At 41.9% G+C, this 23,019-nt stretch overlaps 1 protein-coding gene across 1 annotated transcript in view; it reads left to right on the plus strand.

Annotated features, from left to right (window-relative positions):
- Positions 1-23,019, plus strand: part of ntsr1 (neurotensin receptor 1 (high affinity)) — a 42,644-nt gene that overhangs the window by 13,375 nt on the left and 6,250 nt on the right. Inside the window, exon 2 of the mRNA XM_029664393.2 lies at positions 14,978-15,179. Coding sequence (XP_029520253.1) covers positions 14,978-15,179 — 202 coding nt within the window. The remainder of the gene's footprint in view (positions 1-14,977; positions 15,180-23,019) is intronic.

The following is a 23,019-nucleotide window of genomic DNA, read 5'->3' on the forward strand; positions in this document are numbered from 1 at the left end:
AGCCGTCGGTCAGCCAGGAGCTGCCAGAGCCGTCGGTCCGCCAGGAGCTGCCAGAGTCGCGGGTCAGCCAGGAGCTGCCAGGAGCTGCCAGAGCCGCCGGTCAGCCAGGAGCTGCCAGAGCAGTCGGTCAGCCAGGAGCTGCCAGAGCCGTCGGTCAGCCAGGAGCTGCCAGAGCCGTCGGTCAGCCAGAAGCTGCCAGAGCCTTCGGTCAGCCAGGAGCTGCCAGAGCTGTCGGTCAGCCAGGAGCTGCCAGAGCCGTCGGTCAGCCAGGAGCTGCCAGAGCCGTCGGTCAGCCAGGAGCTGCCAGAACCGTCGGTCAGCCAGGAGCTGCCAGAGCCGTCCATCACGCCGGCGCTGCCTGAATCGCCTTTCACTCCGGAGCTGTCGGAGTCCCGCGTCCGTCCGGTGCTGCCGGAATCTCCCGTCCATTCGGGACCCGGGGCTAGGGTCCCCAGTCAGAGGTCGGTGGTGAGGGTCACCGTTTTTAAGAGGCCACGGAGGCGGAGAAAAACTATGGTGAAGTGGGGTACGTGTCCCGCGCCATAGCCGCCACCGCGGACAGAAGCCCACCCAGACCCTCCCCTATAGGTTCAGGTTTTGCGGCCGGTGTCCGCACCTTTTTTTTGGGGGGTGCTGTCACGTTCTGACCTTAGTTCCTTTGTTTTGCCTTTGTTTTTAGTATGGTCAGGGCTTGAGTTGGGGTGGTATGGTTCTCAATCAGAGGCAGGTGTCGTTTGTTGTCTCTGATTGAGAATCGTACTTAGGTAGCCTTTTCCCACCAGTGTTTTGTGGGTGATTGTTTTCTGTGTCTGTGTGTTCCACACGGAACTGTTTCGGTTTTCGTTTCTGTCTTTCACTTTGTTATTTTGTATTTGTATAGTGTTCAGTTTGTATTATTAAAATGGACATATACCACGCTGCAAATTGATCCGACCTCTCTTACTCCTCATCAGAGGAAGACGAATCCCGTTACAGTATTTCTTTGTCGGCTATAGCCTTGAAATATTAATAATATAGCCTAAATAATATATTTTCGTTCCTTCTTCTGATCTATTTAGTGTTTATATACTGTTTTAATATATGACATGTAGCCTATGTAAGAAGCGCTCATAATTTCAGTCACCTTTTCATGTTGTTTATTGAAATGCTTTTTATTCAGATCATATGGTTTGGTTTCAGTACTTTAAAACCTAATGGTCGATCCAGGTAATCACAAAAATAGATAGGTGTTGGTTAAATTGTGATTTTAATGAATGAACGAATTTGGAGTAGCAATGATTTTTTCCTGTGAGCCAGGAGTGGTTGAAAAAGAAGTAGGGCGCTGGAACGGTGGAGGAGGTGTCACGATCGCTGTCTTGAAAATGACCGGACCAAAGTGCAGCGTGGTGAGCGTACATTTTATCTATATTTTTAAATGTCGCCAACAAAACAATAAAAAAACAAAAACGAACGTGAAGCTCCGTAAGGCTATACATGCATTAAATGAAGACAACTACCCACAAATAAAAAAAATAAAAAAGGCTGCCTAAGTATGATTCCCAATCAGAGACAGCGATAGACAGCTGTCCCTGATTGAGAACCATACCCAGCCAAAACATAGAAACAAAGAACATAGAGTTTCCCACCCGAGTCACACCCTGACCAACCAGACAGAGAATAAAAAGATCTCTACAGTCAGGGCGTGACAGTACCGGGTGGGCATCTAGTTCGGTGGCGGCTCCGGTGCGGGACGCAGACCCCGCTCCACCTCTGGCTCCCCCCACTTTAGTGGTGCCTCTGGTGCGGGAACCCTCTTTGCCGACCCCGGACTGGGGACCCTCGCTGCAGGCCCCGGACTGGGGACCCTCGCTGCAGGCCCCGGACAGGGAACCTCGCTACAGGCTCCGGACCGTGGATCAACGCTGGAGGCTTCATGCCATGGATCCTTACTGCAGGTTGCGGGCCATGGATCATCACTGGAGGCTTTGTGCCATGGATCATCACTGGAGGCTTCGTGCCATGGATCACCACTGGAGGCTTCAGGCCATGGATCATCACTGGAGGCTTCGAACTTGGAGCAGGAACAGGTCCCACCGGACTGGGGAGACGCACTGGATGCCTAACGTGTGGAGCTGCCACAGGGCTTACCAGGCTGGGGAGACATACTAGAGGCCTGGTACGTGGAGCAGGCACCGGATACACTGGGGCCGTGGAGGCGCAATGGAGTTCTCAAGTGTAGAGCCGGCACAACCTGTTCTGGCTGGATGGTTACATTCGCTACATTACATTCGCATTCGGTTTCGTTGGTTTTCTCTTTCTTGTTGTTCCTGGTTATCATTAAATTATGAGTAACCTACATCACGCTGCATCTTGGTCCACTTCTTCAGACGAGCGTTCCAGCGAGAGACAGCTTGGTGTACAAGTACGCCCCCTGGATAGAACGCTAGACAGGATGCTAGTATGTCACAGGGCTTTACCCCTAATTCATCTCCTTAATGCTGAGTGCCAATCAGAGAGGGATATGTCTTTGGTATGACTCGACCGAGGATCCAACTCCCAACCCGCCGATCGAACACCCAACCTTCCGATCACCTTACTTTCCACAACTTTTTTTTAACCTAAAAAGTCAGACCCCCACATACTGAGAACAGAATAATCACACATTTCATTAGGATCTTCAATAGACAAATCTGATTATTTAATGAGTCAATTTAATTTGTCAAGACATTGTCTAATGCAATGTACCTGGCTGTTATGGACACACATGTTTATAGAACACTGCTGAACTATAAATCAAATTTAATTTCACATACACATGGTTAGCAGATGTTAATGCGAGTGTAGCGAAATGCTATAGCTATATGGTTTAGTGGTATTCATATCATAATTACATTATAGTATAGAGTGAGGGTTTCAAGGGAATTCATAATTAATATTTTTTTATCATGAAGCCTTTATTCAGGTCTGTGGGCACAGAAACTCAAAATTGGCCTGGTCATAAAAGGGTGGTCAAAACAGCCAAACTAAGAAAGGTTCACACAACACCCACAATAAGGGAATGGATGGAGAACAAAAGGGTAAAGAACTGTGAAATTAATTGCTACAGAAATTACGAAAAGAGACTTACAAAAAACATCTGTTAATTAAAGAGAAACGTGGTTAACAGCGTTTGAGTTTGGATCAGGAGCAGGAGGGCTGACACAAAGGGACAGAATATGGCTACACCGTACCAGTCATCATCAGAGCAACAGCCAATACTGCTGTTGGTAATCATGCAATTTCCACACATTGTATTTCCAAACGGAGCCAAAGTGTGTTTGATTAGTCCTGCTGGGTCCCTGTATGCGTAACGCCACAGAGCCAATAGCCTGATGTCAGCTGTCCTCTGATCACAAACAAAATTATTTTTCATTGAACTTAATGAGAATGGAGAGGAAAGGAAACATGCCACTACACATCAAGACACTTTCATCTACTTCTAAAAAAACCAATATCCTCTCCCCATCTGTACCTGCATAATTTTATGTATATGAGAGAGAGAGAGCAAGAGAGAAAATTGAATGCATGGGCATTCCCGGGAGGAGTGTTTTCATGGTGCTGAGGTTTCTGGGCAGGTATTCTTTGTTTTGTGTGTGAGACTGGCCTTGAGCCCAGAGCAGACAGCTCTCCCTGGGACCCAGTCAGAGACAGCACCGGGGTTAAACCCAGGGGCAAACCCAGAGCCAGCCTGTCAGATGCTCAATGGACTCGCACATTCCACAGACTGCAAAACAAACAAAAAATGTGTGTGTGCGTATGAAAAGCTACAATCATCGCCCAGCATTGACAATGCAATCTAACTCAACTGTATACCCACAAATGACAACTGGACGGCCCACAGAGGAAGTTTCTGAAAGGTAGCGTTCATGACATTGCATTAAACAGTTAACATAGTACCAAAATAAAGCTGTTTTGGCTTTTCATCTTTTACTGGAGGCTAGGAGCTGCTGTGGCTGGAACATACTGTATTGATCTTGGGGACAGACAGACACAGTATGATTTAGAGATGTTTTATAGTCTAGACGGGTGTCCTCAGATTCATGATCCTTCCCTTAATCATGTCAGTTCCGCTGAACAAATGGGGAATGCTTAACGAGTGATACAGTATATGCTCTGAAGTTCAAAGGTCTGCTAAAGCTACAGAGTGCTAATAACATGGCATTCTCAAAGCATGCAACAGAGCATGCGAGCAAATTGTTTAAATCCTAATTTAGCCTATTTTTTTCTCACAAAGTACAAGTTCAGAGAAAAAAATATATAATTAGAAAGCTCTAATCATTGAAAGCTGTCATTGAAAGTGGCTCAGACTGGCTGCAGCTCGTTAGGGTCTTGTCTCCTCTAATTGCCTGCCCCAGCTTAGCCTCGTTAGGGCCATGCAATCAGACGGTTCATGTTTTCCCAAAGCATGTTCTGCCCTGCAGTTTCTGACCCTGTTCATTACGCACACTAAGTCCTCTCAGGTTTTCAGAAGGGGGAGCTTTTACACCAATTTCCCTGGCAGACAGACCAACCACCTAATTTCCAGTCATCTGTCTAAAAGCAGGAGGGCAGAACAGGGCAAAGGGAAACCCCAAACTCCTAGGGACCAGTGCCAAGACAACAGACTTAGGCCGTGTCTGAATACTTGCATTCTAAATAGTAGGCATTTTGGGTATGCGAAAAAATTGTTTTACGAGAAATGTAGAATTGTTTTTAGGTTTTAAATGCCAGGATATCATACTCATTTTGTCTTTTAATCTATCAGAATTCGCTGCACACTTGAGGAAGATAATCATCTTCAGAAACCCATGTGTGTCTGACAACATCTAATAATCAGCTGAGGAGACGCACTGTACCAAAATGAATGAATGTCGGGACACAACCTTTGGAGTGTAGGGGTATAAAAAAAACTATGTACTGGCTGATCCTACTTTCAGTCATGTTAAATAGAAGTCACAGGCTCTCTGATTTGAAAGGTCACAGGTGTTTTGAGGGTCCATACTGCTGTCGTGTCTTTGGCATCATTAAAACTGAAGACTTATTTATCAAATAAGTCTCTGTAATTATTATTACGCGATGTAACTGTAATTAACTAGGAAGTCGGGGCACCAAGGAAAATATTCAGATTAGAAAGTTATCTTCCTAATATCTGATCAATTAGTCTTCGAATAAATGAATGGGGAGTTGGACGTGAATGAATATGCAAAATTAAATTAATCGATAATGATTAATCATGCCTGGATAGGCTATCTGGGAAGTTGGTTCATCTAGGTTACTATTGCAAAGTTTAAGATGTCTCATTTAATTGGAAGAACCTAGAAAGGTATGTTCGACAATTTAAATAAATTCAATGAGATGATGATACCCAATGGAGATTGCTGGATTATCATAAAAGTAATGTTAGGTACATTCACCACTATGGTATAATTTCCCCTTAGGCCACAGCCATATGGGATTCCCGCTGGAGGCGGGACAGATTGATTGTGCTTTGCAAAAGCAGATTTTACTGATTGATCAAACCTGTATAGGATATCTGGGAATTAAACTTTAAATTAACCTGCGAGCTTCATCTAAGTTAAAACTTCTTAGGGCTACAATCCTGTTCACGGGATGATATGACAACAGCCAGTGAAAGTGCAGGGCGCCAAATTCAAAACAACAGAAATCTCATAATTAAAATTCCTCAAACATACATGTATCTTATACCGTTTTAAATGTAATCTTGTTGTTAATCCCACCACAGTGTCTGATTTCAAATACGCTTTACAGCGAAAGCACCACAAACGATTATGTTAGGTCACCACCAAGCCACAGAATAAACACAGCCATTTTCCAGCCAAAGATAGGAGTCACAAAAAGCACAAATAGAGATAAAATTAATCACTAACCTTTGATGATCTTCATCAGATGACACTCATAGGACTTCATGTTACACAATACATGTATGTTTTGTTTGTTAAAGTTCATATTTATATAAAAATAATCTGAGTTTACATTGGCGAGTTGTTCACTAGTTCCAAAAACATCCAGTGATTTTGCATAGCCACATCGATTCAACAGAAATACTAATAATGTAAATGATAATACAAGTTATACACATGGAATTATAGATATACCTCTCCTTAATGCAACCGCTGTGTCAGATTTTTTTTTTAAATACAATAATCTGAGACGGCGCTCAGAAATATAATACAATTAGCCGCCATGTTGGAGTCAACAAAAAACAGAAATTACATGATAAATATTCCTTTACCTTTGATGATCTTCATCAGAATGCACTCCCAGGAATCCCAGGTCCACAATAAATGCTTGATTTGTTCGATAATGTCCGTTATTTATGTCCAATTAGCTACTTTTGTTTGCGAGTTTGGTATACATATCCAAAACGCTCGTGCATTTCTTCGGACAAAAACTTCAAAAAGTTATATTACAGGTCGAAGAAGCATTTCAAACTAAGTACAGAATCAATCATTAGGATGTTTTAATCATAAATCTTCAATAAAGTTCCAACCGGAGAATTCCTTTGTGTCTTGAGGAGGAATGGAACGCAAGTCGATATCATGTGGAATACGCGTGACCAGGAAATGGCTCTCTGCCAGTAAGCTGACTCATTCAGCTCTAATTCAGTCCCACAACACAGTAGAATCCTCATTCAAGTTTCGAAAGACGGTTGACATCTAGTGGAATCCCTAGGAAGTGCAACTTCATTCATATCCCAATGTGAATTCAATTGGGCCTGGTTTGAAAATCCACCAACCTCAGATTTCTCACTTCCTGTTTGGATTTCTTCTCAGGTTTTTGCCTGCCATATGAGTTCTCTTATACTCACAGACATCATTCAAATAGTTTTAGAAACTTCAGAGTGTTTTCTATCCAATAATAATAATAATATGCATATATTAGCAACTGAGACTGAGGAGCAGGCCGTTTACTCTGGGCACCTTCCATCCAAGCTACTCAATAGTGCCCCTGCAGCCATAAGAAGTTAATGTGGAAAACGTTAATCTTGTCTCATTGTAGAAGCCCAATAAAATTTGATATTATTTAAAAGGTAAATCTGTCAATTTCACTTGTTAGTTAAATTGAATGAAACATCGATATCCAGTCAATTGCGATTGACGTGATGCACGTTTGGATTTACCCTACTTCTTTTAAGAGATGTACTTGCGATTCTTCACCACCAGTGATGCAGAATGCTGAAATCAAACGGAAGTACAAAGGGCTGGACTTCCGTCGCGCAAGGCGGAGGAATTTAAATGGACACAGGAAATAATGTTTCCATTTTGTTAGCTTAGCATCCCGTGCAAGCTAATCCTACGTTGTTCAGAAATATGACTTCCAAGCACAAAATAGGGTCCTCTCACCATGGAAAGGGTGGGTTTACTAGTGACGTCTCACATTAACCCATTCGGCATAGCGTTATGTTTATATGCCTGTGGTCTGCCCACACTTGCTTAGTGCGGTAGGAGGACAGAATACTTTGGCTCGGTCACGGAACAGATATCTTCTCATTTCTAACCTTACTGGCTCTATGTACTTGCTCTAGAAGTTAATATTGACCGACAGAAATAGTACCATTTGGCCTAACGGACTAAATCTGGAATGTTTCACTCATTGCTCTGACGCTAACGACACACGACCGGAGGCGCTCCGTAATAGCTTGTTCCAATGGGAATACACACAAAACCAATTTGTATAGAAAGCAGTCTGTTTGTACAATTCTGTTTGCACAATTGATATATAGAATTCCACAGCTGTCACGCCCTGACCTTAGAGATCCTTTTTAGGTCTCTATTTTGGTTTGGTCAGGCGTGAGTTGGGGTGGGCCTTCTATGTTTTGTGTTTCTATGATTTTCTATTTCTACGTTTTGGCCGGGTATGGTTCTCAATCAGGGACAGCTGTCTATCATTGTCTTTGATTGGGAACCATACTTAGGTACCCTTTTCCCACCTGTGTTTGTGGGAAGTTAACTTTGTTTGATGGCACATAGTCTGAAGCTTTATGGTTTGTTTTGTATTGTTTGTTTTGTCGGCGTCATTTCGAATAAAAGAGAAAATGTACGTTTACCACTCTGCACCTTGCTCCAGTTCCTTCAACAGCCGTGACAACAGCAAAGTCTAATTCTATCTTAGAATCCTCGCACGGGGGCATCAAATATGTTGTGTCTTTGGCATCATTAAAACTGAAGACTTATTTATCAAATAACTCTTTGTAATTATTATTATGCGATTAAACTGATTAATCATGTAACTGTAATTAACTAGGAAGTCATTACCTCATTCCAAACGTTGTAAATTGTTGGTTATCTGCACGAACCCAGTCTTCACTATGAGTCATCCATACATCAATTGTCTTAAAATTATTTATTTACTAACTAAGTACTCACAGAAATGCACAACAAACAGTAGATATGGTTACAAGGAAATTATAGGAGAATGTGCCCTAGTGGACTAAACCGGCATGGTGGCTTGTAAGACACAAAAGTGGAGTAGGGGGGGGGGGCAGCTGAGAAGGCACTACAGAGTTGATAATTATAACCATTGAAATGCTAATCCTTTGCACATGAACGCTCACTCATTCTGAAATAATTGCAATCAATATATACAGTGGGGCAAAAAAGTATTTAGTCAGCCACAAATTGTGCAAGTTCTTCCACTTAAAAATATGAGAGAGGCCTGTAATTTTCATCATAGGTACACTTCACTTCACTTCATTTTCCAACATAATTTGCAAATAAATTCATTTAAAATCCTACAATGTGATTTTTTTGAATTTTTTTTTCTCTCATTTTGTCTGTCATAGTTGAAGTGTACCTATGATGAAAATTACAGGCCTCATCTTTTTAAGTGGGAGAACTTGCACAATTGGTGGCTGACTAAATACTTTTTTGCCCCACTGTATGCTGAATGGGTGTGGACAAAGAAGAGCTATCCAGTAGGTTTACCAATTCATTCAAGGGCCATTTTCTCAAAAGTGGGGTTACAAGTTTATCAATTTTCAAAGCAGAATTACTTTCTCATTTCTTCTCAACTTTAGTGTATTACCATGTTCTAGCTCTGAGTCCCTACTTTTATCCAATGTAAAAAACATCATTTCAAACGTTGCTACTTAAATCCGAATTGAGCAGGTCGGTCACATCAGATTTTTTTTTTTTAAATGTGCAAACATTTATAAAATCCTGTTTTTTCTTTGTCATTATGGGGTATTGTGTGTAGCTTGATGAGGGGGAAAACAACGCTTTTAATACATTTTAGAATGAGGCAGTTGCATAACAAAATGTGGAAAAAGTGAAAGGGTCTAAATATATTATTATTTAACCTTTCTTTAACTAGGCAAGTCAGTTAAGAACAAATTCTTATTTACAATGATGGCCTAACCTGGCCAATCCCGGACGACGCAGGGCCAATTGTGCGCCGCCCAATCACAGCCTAATGTGACGCAGCCTGGATTCGAACCAGGTACTGCAGTGACGCGTCTTGCACTGAGATGCAGTGTCTTAGACCATTGCACCACTCAGGATTCCGAATGGCACAGTAGATACTTTCCGATGCACTGTAAATGAGAATATTTTGTATTTAATCTTCAAACAATTTGCAAAAATATCTGAAAACATGTTTTCCCTTTGTTATTATGTGTTATTGTGTGTAGATGGGTGAGCTGTTTTAATTATTTAATCAATTTGGAATTCAGGCTGTAACACAACAAACTGTAGAATTAGTCAAGGGGTATGAATACTTTCTGAAGGCACTGTAAGAGCGAGGAGTGTAATTCGAACAGATACAAATTTTCTCTGGGCCTGCTCTACCTAGCATTTTTCATTTCCTTTATAACTATTATTTTAATTGGCCTATTCGGCTGTAATTATTTAGCCTACCCCACCCTCATTAGCCAGTATCTAGTTTATATTCTACTTTATAACATTATGATATGTCGTTTCTATTTTAAAGGAATTCAAATCTATTAACGAATGTTTTAGGGTGGAAAGACATAGGCTACTGTAAAATGTAATTGAATTTCTCTTGGAATAGAAGCACCATAATATAAATTAAATCCTGTCTCGGTGCTCTGCAGACAATTGCTTCGACCTCATGGCTTGATTTTTGCTCTGACACGCACTGTAAACTGTGGGACCTTATATAGACAGGTGTGCGCCTTTCCAAATCATGTCCAATCATTTGAATTTACCACAGGTGGACTCCAAGTTGTTGAAACAACTCATGTATGATCAATGGAAACAGGATTCACCTGCGCTCAATTTTGAGTCTCATAGCAAAGGGTCTGAATACTTATCTAAATTATGTATTTCTGTAGTTATTTTTAAATTTTATAAATGTGGAAAATAAAACAATTTACAACCCTTTTCGCTTTGTCATTATGGGGAATTGTGTGTAGATTGATGCGGGGGATTAAAATAATTTAATACATTTTAGGATAAGGCTGTAATGTAACAAAATGTGGCAAAAGTCAAGGGGTCTGAATACACTTCGAATGTGTGGGCATGTGGACTCAGCAGACCAAAAACATAAAGCATTGCACGTCTTTGTACTTGAGCGGCTGTGCCTTTTTAGGTCTTCTTAGCTCAAACTCCTCTCCTAATGTGCATTATGTCATTATACATACATTGAAGAAAGACTGACAGTTAAGTACTGTGGTCAGTTTGTATTACCTTATAAATGAAAGTATAGTGGCTGTTGGGGTCTAATTTGGGAGAGAGGGTCCACCTAGAGACTGAAATGGGATCAGTGGAGGCACCACACACGCCTAAGAGAAATGTCTGATGCCCTCCCAGTCACCCCAACCCAATCCCCTGGCTAAAGCCCCTCTCTATTCTCACCAATAACCACCATTGAACCTTTGTTATTATGACAAGCAAGGTATAATAATGATTAAACATCCTTTCTTAACTGTCCAGAACTCTTATTCATTTTACAATGGGTTTGCAAGCTTGACCCTATCCCCTCCTCTCTTCTCCAGACCATTTCCGGAGACCTTCTCCCTTACCTCACCTCGCTCATCAACTCATCCCTGACCGCTGGCTACGTCCCTTCCGTCTTCAAGAGAGCGAGAGTTGCACCCCTTCTGAAAAAACCTACACTCGATCCCTCCGATGTCAACAACTACAGACCAGTATCCCTTCTTTCTTTTCTCTCCAAAACTCTTGAACGTGCCGTCCTTGGCCAGCTCTCCCGCTATCTCTCTCAGAATGACCTTCTTGATCCAAATAGGTCAGGTTTCAAGACTAGTCATTCAACTGAGACTGCTCTTCTCTGTATCACGGAGGCGCTCCGCACTGCTAAAGCTAACTCTCTCTCCTCTGCTCTCATCCTTCTAGACCTATCGGCTGCCTTCGATACTGTGAACCATCAGATCCTCCTCTCCACCCTCTCCGAGTTGGGCATCTCCGGCGCGGCCCACGCTTGGATTGCGTCCTACCTGACAGGTCGCTCCTACCAGGTGGCGTGGCGAGAATCCGTCTCCACACCACGTGCTCTCACCACTGGTGTCCCCCAGGACTCTGTTCTAGGCCCTCTCCTATTCTCGCTATACACCAAGTCACTTGGCTCTGTCATAACCTCACATGGTCTCTCCTATCATTGCTATGCAGACGACACACAATTAATCTTCTCCTTTCCCCCTTCTGATGACCAGGTGGCGAATCGCATCTCTGCATGTCTGGCAGACATATCAGTGTGGATGACGGATCACCACCTCAAGCTGAACCTCGGCAAGACGGAGCTGCTCTTCCTCCCGGGGAAGGACTGCCCGTTCCATGATCTCGCCATCACGGTTGACAACTCCACTGTGTCCTCCTCCCAGAGCGCTAAGAACCTTGGCGTGATCCTGGACAACACCCTGTCGTTCTCAACTAACATCAAGGCGGTGGCCCGTTCCTGTAGGTTCATGCTCTACAACATCCGCAGAGTACGACCCTGCCTCACACAGGAAGCGGCGCAGGTCCTAATCCAGGCACTTGTCATCTCCCGTCTGGATTACTGCAACTCGCTGTTGGCTGGGCTCCCTGCCTGTGCCATTAAACCCCTACAACTCATCCAGAACGCCGCAGCCCGTCTGGTGTTCAACCTTCCCAAGTTCTCTCACGTCACCCCGCTCCTCCGCTCTCTCCACTGGCTTCCAGTTGAAGCTCGCATCCGCTACAAGACCATGGTGCTTGCCTACGGAGCTGTGAGGGAACGGCACCTCAGTACCTCCAGGCTCTGATCAGGCCCTACACCCAAACAAGGGCACTGCGTTCATCCACCTCTGGCCTGCTCGCCTCCCTACCACTGAGGAAGTACAGTTCCCGCTCAGCCCAGTCAAAACTGTTCGCTGCTCTGGCCCCCCAATGGTGGAACAAACTCCCTCACGACGCCAGGACAGCGGAGTCAATCACCACCTTCCGGAGACACCTGAAACCCCACCTCTTTAAGGAATACCTAGGATAGGATAAAGTAATCCCTCTCACCCCTCCCCCTTAAAAGATTTAGATGCACTACTGTTCCACTGGATGTCATAAGGTGAATGCACCAATTTGTAAGTCGCTCTGGATAAGAGCGTCTGCTAAATGACTTAAATGTAAATGTAAATGCAAGTCACACAAAAAAAGCATTGTAGTATATAATGAAGTCCTTCCTTCTCACTTTCTCTCTCTATCCCAAACCAAATCCATCCCTCTCCACCACCCCTCCCAGTTCTCCTCCCCACCACCCCTCCCAGTTCTCCTCCCCACCCAAGTTTATTCCAACCTCACATTTGTACTTTTTACTCACCCTTTTTGCCAAACAAGCATAGCTTGTTCCACCCTCCCATCCATACCCATCCTTGCGCCCCCAAGCCAAGCTTATCACCACCTCCCATACATGGCCTCTCTTACCCACCTAGGGCAAGTTTATCCCAACATCCATCTTTTCCACCCTCCGTTCTTCTCAGACACGTCTACACCCCTCTCTACATCTACATACTCATCCATTCTCCTTCATTCACACACAACACACAGAGGGTGCAAACATTAAGGACACCTGCTCTTTGCATGACAGACTGACCAGGTGAAAGCTATTATCCCTTATTGATTTCACTTGTTAAATACACTTCAATCAGTGTAAATGAAGGGGTGAAGACAGGCTATAGAAGGATTTTTAAGCCTAGAGACAATTGAGACATGAATTGTGTCTTTGTGCCATCCAGAAGGTGAATGGGCAAGTTGAAATATTTAAGTTCCTTTGAACAGGGTTTGGTAGTAGGTGCCGGGTACACCGGTTTGTGTACAGAACTGCAACGCTGCTGGGTTTTTCATGTTCAACAGTTTCCCGTGTGTATCAAGAATGGTCCACCACCCAAATAACATCCAGCCAACTTGAAGCAACGGTGGAAGAATTGGAGTCAACATGGGAATGCTTTTGACACCTTGTAGAGTCCATGCCCTGATGAATTGAGGCTGTTCTGAGGGCAAAAGTGGGGGATGGGGGGAGACTCAATATTACTAATGTTTGGTATACTCAGTGTATACCTATTTGCACATACACCCACTCACACCCTCTCTCCCACACAAACAGGTCAATTATTGACAAATACTAACATACATGCTATATTTCCCATTTATATTGTGTTTCAGTGTCCATGTATCTCATTGGCATCAGCTAATTCCATCCCTACTTCCTAAAGAAGAACAGTTACTTGGGGACAATAGATTGAGTCTAGATTGTATTGGAGGAGGGGGAAAGAATATTGTCTGAACTGGTCTTGGGCATCACTGTATGTAGCCTAGTATGCTTATCACTTTTTTCAGCTGCTTCCTCTCCTTAGGGCATTGGGCTCTCAACTGGAAAGATTTCCTGCAACCTGTTCAGGGCTTCTGTTCAGGGCGAATGTGAACTCCATCCTCTGTGTTCCCTTCCATACCCACAGCACTGCCGGGAATCGGAATTGAGTCTTTATTCCTTTTTCCTCCAGTGACTGTTTGAACAGAAGGAATTGCTTACATTTTTCCCTCGGTTTAGCAGACAGATCCTAGATGAATCAAATGGACTGGCCATGGATTTTAATCTCCTTTCCCCCTTGTCTTCAGAATATTGACTTTGGTCGCATAGTTTCACAGCTTACAGATTACCATGCAAGGGTATTTAGCGTTCTTCTGTTTCATGCCGATCTGATGGCATCGCTCCAGATCCTCCGGTGATACATCCACGCCAAGCTCCTCCGATAGTTTGTGTTCCTTTTGGGTACTTTTGGGTTGTTCTGCGTATCTGTTTTGGGTTGTTTCGGGTGATTTAGTTGGACCCCCTATCTCCCCCCATGAGCACAACAAAGTGCATGACACAAATAATTATCCAAAGGTTTAGCTTGGGCACACATTACAGCACCAGCTTTGCAAAAGCACTTGCCCAAATTATTATTTTGACAGCATACCATGGCATTATCCGTTTTCTCCCATTTCAAGCCTAATCAGTATGTAATCTAGGCAAACTGAGAGCAGCAATCTGTTAAATAAGACGATTAACATCTTTCATCCTAAATTATCGTTGAGCTTGAAAAAGCAATGGAAGTGGTGCAAGGCAGGGACTGTGGGGGCACAGCAGGTAGGGCGGGGTGGGGATAGGGGTTCCCAGAATACTAATGATGAAACGCATATTGTTCAAGCACCACCACTGATATTAAAGGACAGCAGCTAATAAGAGAGGGGAACATGGCTGAAACTTCTGGTCTGTCTGGTGTAGCATTCAGATATCAGATAACATATAACTAATTATTTCCAGACACAGGTACAGGGCCATCTTCCACATTGTCCTCTCCTCTACTGTTTACTCTCTCCCTTTCAGACCAACTTTAAAACAGACTTAAAAGGAATCAATATGTCTTTTGATCGTTGATGATTGCATTTCCAAAACTGTTTGAGGCAAATACTATATTGGCTCATTGGCAGAATTCCAAAAAGTACACAGTCTTACTAACTTTATCTCACTGCCCCTCCCTTTCTCTGGACAGGTGAATGTGTTCCTGTCCTTTGTGGTTCCCATGGTAGCCATATCTGCTCTGAATGGGGTCATCGCCAGTCAGCTGCTGCGTATGTTCAGAGAGACGAAGCAGGACACCCGTATCTGCATCATTGAAGGCAACCCTACCATGCTGAGTATCGCTGTGGAGCCAAACCGCACACAGTCGCTGCGTCATGGAGTCATGGTTCTACGTAAGTATACAATGCTCACTTTTGTACACATACAAGCACGCACGCACACACACACACAGCTATGAAGAGTTAAACACAAGACTATGCCTTTTAACTGGCAGAAATGCTTAAACAGGTATGTGCAGTTGAAGTCGGAAGTTTACACACAGTTAGGTTGGAGTCATTAAAACTCGTTTTTCAACCACTCCACAAATTTATTGTTAAAGAACTACAGTTTTGGCAATTTCTAGAAAATGATGTCATGGCTTTAGAAGCTTCTGATAGGCTAATTGACATCATTTGAGTCAATTGGAGATGTACCTGTGGATATATTTCATGGCCTACCTTCAAACTCCGTGCCTCTTTGCTTGACATTGTGGGAAAATCAAAAGAAATCAGCCAAGATCTTAGAAAAAGAATATGTAGGCCTCCACAAGTCTGGTTCATCCTTGGGAGTAATTTCTAAACAGCTGAAGGTACCACGTTCATCTGTACAAACAATCATACGCAAGTATAAACACCATGGGACCATGCAGCCGTCATACCGCTCAGGAAGGAGACACGTTCTGTCTCCTAGAGATGAACGTACTTTGCTGCGAAAAGTGCAAATCAATCCACAGAACAACAGCAAAGGACCTTGTGAAGATGCTGGAGGAAACAGGTACAAAAGTATCGATATTCACAGTAAAATTAATCCTACATCAACATAACCTGAAAGGCCTCTCAGCAAGGAAGAAGCCACTGCTCCAAAACCCGCATAATAAAAACATACTACGGTTTGCATCTGCACATGGGGACCAAGATCGTACTTTTTGGAGAAATGTCCTCTAGTCTGATGAAACAAAAATAGAACTGTTTGGCAATAATGACCATCGTTATGTTTGGAGGGAAAAGGGGGATGCTTGCAAGTTGAAGAACACCATCCTAACTGTGAAGCACAGGGGTGGCAGCATCATGTTGTGTTGGTTCTTTGCTGCAGGAGGGACTGGTGCACTTCACATAATAGATGGCATCATGAGGGGGGAAAATTATGTGGATATATTGAAGCAACATCGCAAGACATCAGTCAGGAAGTTAAAGCTTGGTCGCAAATGGGTCTTCCAAATGGACAATGACCCCAAGCATACTTCTAAAGTTGTGGCAAAACGGCTTAAGGACAACAAAGTCAAGGTATTGGAGTGGCCATCACAAAGCCCTGACCTCAATCCTATAGAAAATCTGTGGGCAGAACTGAGGAAGTACAGTTCCCGCTCAGCCCAGTCAAAACTGTTCGCTGCTCTGGCCCCCCAATGGTGGAACAAACTCCCTCACGACGCCAGGACAGCGGAGTCAATCACCACCTTCCGGAGACACCTGAAACCCCACCTCTTTAAGGAATACCTAGGATAGGATAAAGTAATCCCTCTCACCCCCCCCCCCCCCCCCCCCCTTAAAATATTTAGATGCACTACTGTTCCACTGGATGTCATAAGGTGAATGCACCAATTTGTAAGTCGCTCTGGATAAGAGCGTCTGCTAAATGACTTAAATGTAAATGTAAATGTAAAACTGAAAAAGTGTGTGCGAGCAAGGAGGCCTACAAACCTGAATCGGTTACACCAGCTCTGTCAGGAGAAATGGGCCAAAATTCACCCAACTTGTTGTGGGAAGCTTGTGTAAGGCTTCCCAAAATGTTTGACCCAAGTTAAACAATTTAAAGGCAATGCTACCAAATACTAATTGAGTGTATGTAAACTTCTCACCCACTGGGAATGTGATGAAAGAAATAAAAGCTGAAATAAATCATTCTCTCTACTATTATTCTGACATTTCACATTCTTAAAATAAAGTGGTGATCCTAACTGAACTAAGACGGGCATTTTTACTAGGATTAAATGTCAGGAATTGTGATAAACTGAGTTTAAATGTATTTGGCTAAGGTGTATGTAAACTTCCGACTTCAACTGTATGTATGTATTATGTATGTATGTTTGTAAGAACTACTACATACCGAAGAATAGTCATAAACATTAGACGATGGGGTCTCAACTTTTGTGAGACCCCATCTCCAAGCCAATAAATAACATATTGGTAACAACTGAGATTAAGGTTGTTTATGTCCTGATAAAATTGTAAGTAGCCTTGCACGAGCAATAACAGCTCACAGGAACAGTAGTATGTCCTATTTCTGTAGTGTGAGCCGGCTTGATGTACAAGTAAAACCCCTGGACAGGACGCTATCCAAGGACGCCAAAGTAGTCCTCCCTCCCATGACAAATATGCGTAAAGATGTTTAAAAGAACAGACGCCGGCCCATCCAGCCTGAGCCTCACTCTTCATATCTCTAAGCACCACTGATTTCATTTGCAGTAAGGGACACACTATCTAAGAGAGAACCTGCAGCCAAATCTACTACCTGAATAAATCCTTTCCATTAGCTAGGTTTCCATCTAATTGGTGACAAATTTTCATGTGAATATCCCAAAATCTGCATACAGAAAATATGCAAATCTTCCCACAGTGGCGTTTCCAACAAATGGACTTGTTACAGAAAACAGTGTGTGAGGATGTAGTGCACACAAAATGTACTTTTTCGCTTAAATTTTCATGTACTAAATAAAAATCTGAAGTTCAATGTGTTTCCATCGCATTTTCAACTCTACTTAGAGATTTGTCACAAAAACTCTGGTCTTGGCACGTGCACTCTAGCCAACAGCTGGAGATACAGGTAGTCTACATAATTAAATTATTATAGATCAGAGCAAGAATATACAGTACCAATCAAATGTTTGGACACACCTACTCATTCAAGGGTTTTTCTTTATTTTTACAATTTTCTATATTGTAGAATAATAGTGAATACATAAAGTATAAAATAACACATGGAATCATGTATTAACAAAAAAAAAGTGTTAATTAAACAAATCAAAATATATGTTATAATTGAGATTCTTCAAAGTAGCCACCCTTTGCCTTGATGACAGCTTGGCATTCTCTCAACCATCTTCATGAGGAATGCTTTTCAAACAGTCTTTAAGGAGTTCCCACATATTGTTGGCTGCTTTTCCTTCACTCTGCGGTCCAACTCATCCCAAACCATCTCAATTGGGTTGAGGTTGGGTGATTGTAGAGGCCAGGTCATCTTCCTTTATTATTTTCCCCTAGCCCTACCACCCCTCCCCTAACAACAACACTTAGGCTTCTACTTCCAGCTTATACTGTACATACTATGTACATTTTATGGACAATGTATTTTACAATAGTTATATTTTGTTTGTTTTTAATTCCGTCCTTCAACTACGTACAGTGCCTTGCAAAAGTATTCATCCCCTATTGCCGTTTTTCCTATTTTGTTGCATTACTACCTGTATTTTAAATGGATTTTTATTTGGATTTCATATAATGAACATACACAAAATAGTCCAAATTTGTGAAGTGAAAATAAATAAATAACTTGTTTCAAAAAAAAAAAAAAAAAGTGGAAAGGTGGTGCGTGCATGTGTATTCACCCCCTTTGCTATGAAGACCCTAAATAAGATCTGGTGCAACCAATTACCTTTAGAAGTCACATAATTAGTTAAATAAAGTCCACTTGCATCCAATCTAAGTGTCACATGATCTGTCACATGATCTCAGTATATATACACCTGTTCTGAAAGACCCCAGTGTCTGCATCACCACTAAGCAAGAGGCACCACCTAGCAAGCGGCACCATAAAGACCACCATTAAATCTATTATTAAAAAATGGAAAGAATATGGCACCACAACAAACTGCTAAGAGAGGGCCACCCACCAAAACTCACAGACTAGGCAAGGACGGCATTAATCAGAGAGGCAGCAAAGAGACCAAAGATAACCCTGAGCTGCAAAGCTCCACAGCGGAGATTGGAGTATCTGTCCGTAGGAACACTTTAAGCCGTACACTGCACAGAGCTGGGCTTTACGAAAGAGTGGCAAGAATCTAGCCATTGCTTTAAAAAATAAATATGCAAACACGTTTGGTGTTTGCCAAAAGGCATGTGGGAGACTCCCCAAACATATGGAAGAAGTTACTCTGATCAGATGAGACTAAAATGTAGCTTTTTGGCCATCAAGGAAAATGTTATGTCTGGCGCAAACCCAACACCTCTCATCACCCCGAGAATCTCATCCCCACAGTGAAGCATTGTGGTGGCAGATGGGGATGTTTTTCATCAACAGGGACTGGGAAACTGGTTAGAATTGAAGGAGTGATGGATGGCGCTAAATATTTTTGTTAGTTGCATGTGTGACAACTCTACCAGTCTTATTTATGATATAATTGACAAAGATTATACCTTTTTATAAAAAAAATTATAGATATATATTTTTTTGTTGATCAATTAGTATATTTGAGTTTAACCATAATATTTGCTGTATTATTTGTTATGTCTTTTCTGGTGGATTAAACTGAAATTGCAACCAACTTTCTATCACTTGTTTTAAAAAATAGTGATATTTTGGAGATGATTTCAATAAAAAAAGAATGAAAGTGAGATATTGTAATCTGAATAAAGGGAAAAAGGCAATTCTTGAACATGGGGTGAGACATTCTTACTAATCTACCTGAGAACCAGTTTGGATTTAAGTATGACTGAAGCCTTTTGTGAGTGGTCTAATGCTTTAATATTTAATCATTTCTTCCCCCGGAATTCATATTCATTATATAAACAGGCCTGTTAAATTCTGTCTTGCTTGCCGTTCCAAATCAAATGTAATATTTTTAGCTCATATAATAAAATAACAGGTTGCTAGGTGTAGGCAAGGCCACAAGCAAATAGGTAAACTGGGATACGACTAAAGAGTGAATCAGGGTGATTCTTTTTCTTCACAAATAGACAGGTATTTTTCTTTCCATGGTAGCAAGATCTTATCTATTTTTTGTAACTTTCTATTAAAATGTATTGTAGTAATAATTTCTTTTGGGATATGAATACCGAGTATGTCCACATCACCGTCAGACCATTTTATTGGTAAACTACATGCTAATGCAAAAGTTGTCTTTTTTGTGATCCAATACGTAATATAGTACACTACAATACACTCTGAGGCTGTTCAGGGATCCAAATTGTGGATTTAAAATAAAACATGAACCATACGCGTACAATGACACCTTTGTTTTTAAGCCCTGGATTTCTAGCCCCTTGATATTATTGTAGGATCTGATTTTAATAGCTAAGATTTTGATGGCCATAATAAATAGATATGCCAATAGTGGACAACCTTGTTTTACTCCTCTTTGACAGTTTAATACTTTCGGAGAAAAAGCGATTATTTACTATTTTACAACTTGAGTTACTATAGATAACTTTAACCCATTGTATGTAGATTTTCTGCAAAATGTATATATTTCAGGCATTTATACTGTATAATAAATTCCAGTCGTACTTTATCAAAAGCCTTTTCCGCTAAGTTCGCTATGAACACCAGGCCTGGTTTCCCAAATTTCTCATTGTATTCTAATTGTTTCCAATACTTGTCTTATATTATCTCCAATGTAGAATAATATTTGGGCTGGAATTTTTTTGTTGTCAAACTGCAGTCAATTATGGATCATCATGTCACCAGAATCAGACCCTCGAGATTTATTGGAAAGGAGCATCAAGATCACCGTGCACTTTCACCGCAATGTGAAGTTCATAAGTTATTTAATCTGTAGCCTAATAAACTGCATGGTTTCCCTAGTCGTAGTGGGAGGACCACACAACATATCATTGCGTGACTCCAAGTTTGCTTCGATATGATGGTCATTATATCAATAGTTGCTCATAAATTACCAATCTATTACAAATCTCGCATAGTTAATTTTACCGACACAGAAAGATCCTACCATGTCGAACGAAGGAATTATCTTTCTGCATTTATAAAATTGTACCGAAGCGTCCTATTTCCATCCCAGCTGTCATTATTTATTTTTTCTAAGTTATGACTTTACTCACCTAAAAACTGTGGATGGAAATGTGGTTAATGAAGTACCAAAAAGGAGAATAGTATCTCACAGCTTTCTCCATCTGCTGTGGCTAGTTGGGTAGACACATGACCAAAGTCTTCAAAGGACAAGTTAACCTCCTTCAACTCCTGATTACCATAATAATAGGATGGAGTTGTTTCTTTATGCCTGGCGTCAGGCAGACAGCATTATTAGCTCAATGCCTCCTCCTCCTAGAGGGGAAGACGGACGGACGCCACTCAGTGATTACATGCACTTGAAACAGTAGTGGACCATAATCATCAGCCTCTGTCCTCTTAGTGAACTAGCTGCCCACTGATAAATACAGGCAAAGGGAATCTTTCTGAAAAACTCCCATATAGTAGTAGGACAAGGCCATTACTGTTGGCACTTAACCTCAGTGACAGCACTCAGAGTCCCACTCAAACTGATGCAACTGTCTTGTTTTGGTAACAGACATTAACCTCCCCTGAACAAACTAGCTCATGCCTGTCACTCCGGCCTCTGATCACAATCATGACAGGAAAAATGGAAAGGCCCCTTCTTAATTGATTGGCAATCACAAAGTGGAACTAAGTGGACTTAATGTGAGTTAATGTGTGTGTATGAGCACGTTCAGAAATGAACCAACCCTGGAGAAAATCAGAGGCTTTAATCACTGCGACAGTATTATCCAGTCTGTCCGAGCTGTGTCACTGAGAAATGACTGTTTTTACTCTTTCATGTTTATTTGCTCTGTGCTCATGTTTAAGTGTGTGTCTTTGCCCGCCTGCTGCTTCGTGTTGCTAACGGCTGGATGGTGGGGTTAAATAGACTTTGATCAGAGCCACAGTGGAGCTCCACATGGAGACAGACAGCGCTCTGACTCACAAAACTACAGCGAGATGCCCTTTCTTCCCGCTCTATCATCTCTTTCATGAGCTAATGAGCCAACATGATATCACATGCCATTTGTAAAGGTAAGACAATGAAACCTGCAGCTTTCATAGACTCAAAGCACTCTTAGCTGAACTCTGTATTGTAGACTTTCCAGGGAAATATGTGTCTCGCAAGGAATTCCACCACTGACCCAATGGATAAAATTCCATACAGTCCATCATAGTTCCTGTAGCAACTGATTGTCCATTGTGAAAGCATGTGTGCAGACATGCAAGTTTGCTAATTAGACACAGGTTTGTTACCTTGACCATAAGATAAAGACCCACATACACAGAAACAGACTGGGTTTACACATCCATATCTGTATACTACTGTATATTCTGTGAACTTGATAGCACTGCTAGCTGATAATCCTAACATTTATCACAATTTAATTCATCCTCTGAGATTCAAGTTTTGTAATTTTCCTCGCTATTAGATCATCAAGGACAATAAAACAAATATATGAATGAATTGGAAAGACATGTTAATTGTGATTTACAGATACAATAAGCTTGACCATAATAAGGCTCCAGCACCTCTAATCATCCTTTATGGTCCATGACTAAAGCCAGGGCTCTGATTCAACCAGGGTATGTCACTGACACTGCCTAATGGACACCCATCTGAGGTAACGTTTCAACCCTTGCAAATATCCAATTAAAATAGTTCCATTATTTTTTAATTTGGACCCCAGATCAGCGCTTGCTTAAACTAATCTTGGCACTGAGAACCAATTCTCATGTGTGACATCACATCTGTCACAAGAGACTAGTAAAAACAGCAAACTTGATTTTAAAATGTAAAGTAATTTCGTATAGGGACAAACTTTTCTGCTCTGTTTCACACAATTTTTTAACTGCTTCCACGGACCACAACAGGGTGGTCATTGTGTGGGTGTCCAGACTGAGGAAGAGAGATTGGCTTGGACTGAGAGCAGGAGTGAAACCGCCAGCCTGTAATGTACTCATCGTGACAAAATGTGACCGACAGAA

Source organism: Oncorhynchus nerka, linkage group LG7 (assembly GCF_034236695.1).
Source record: "Oncorhynchus nerka isolate Pitt River linkage group LG7, Oner_Uvic_2.0, whole genome shotgun sequence".
NCBI lineage: Eukaryota > Metazoa > Chordata > Actinopteri > Salmoniformes > Salmonidae > Oncorhynchus > Oncorhynchus nerka.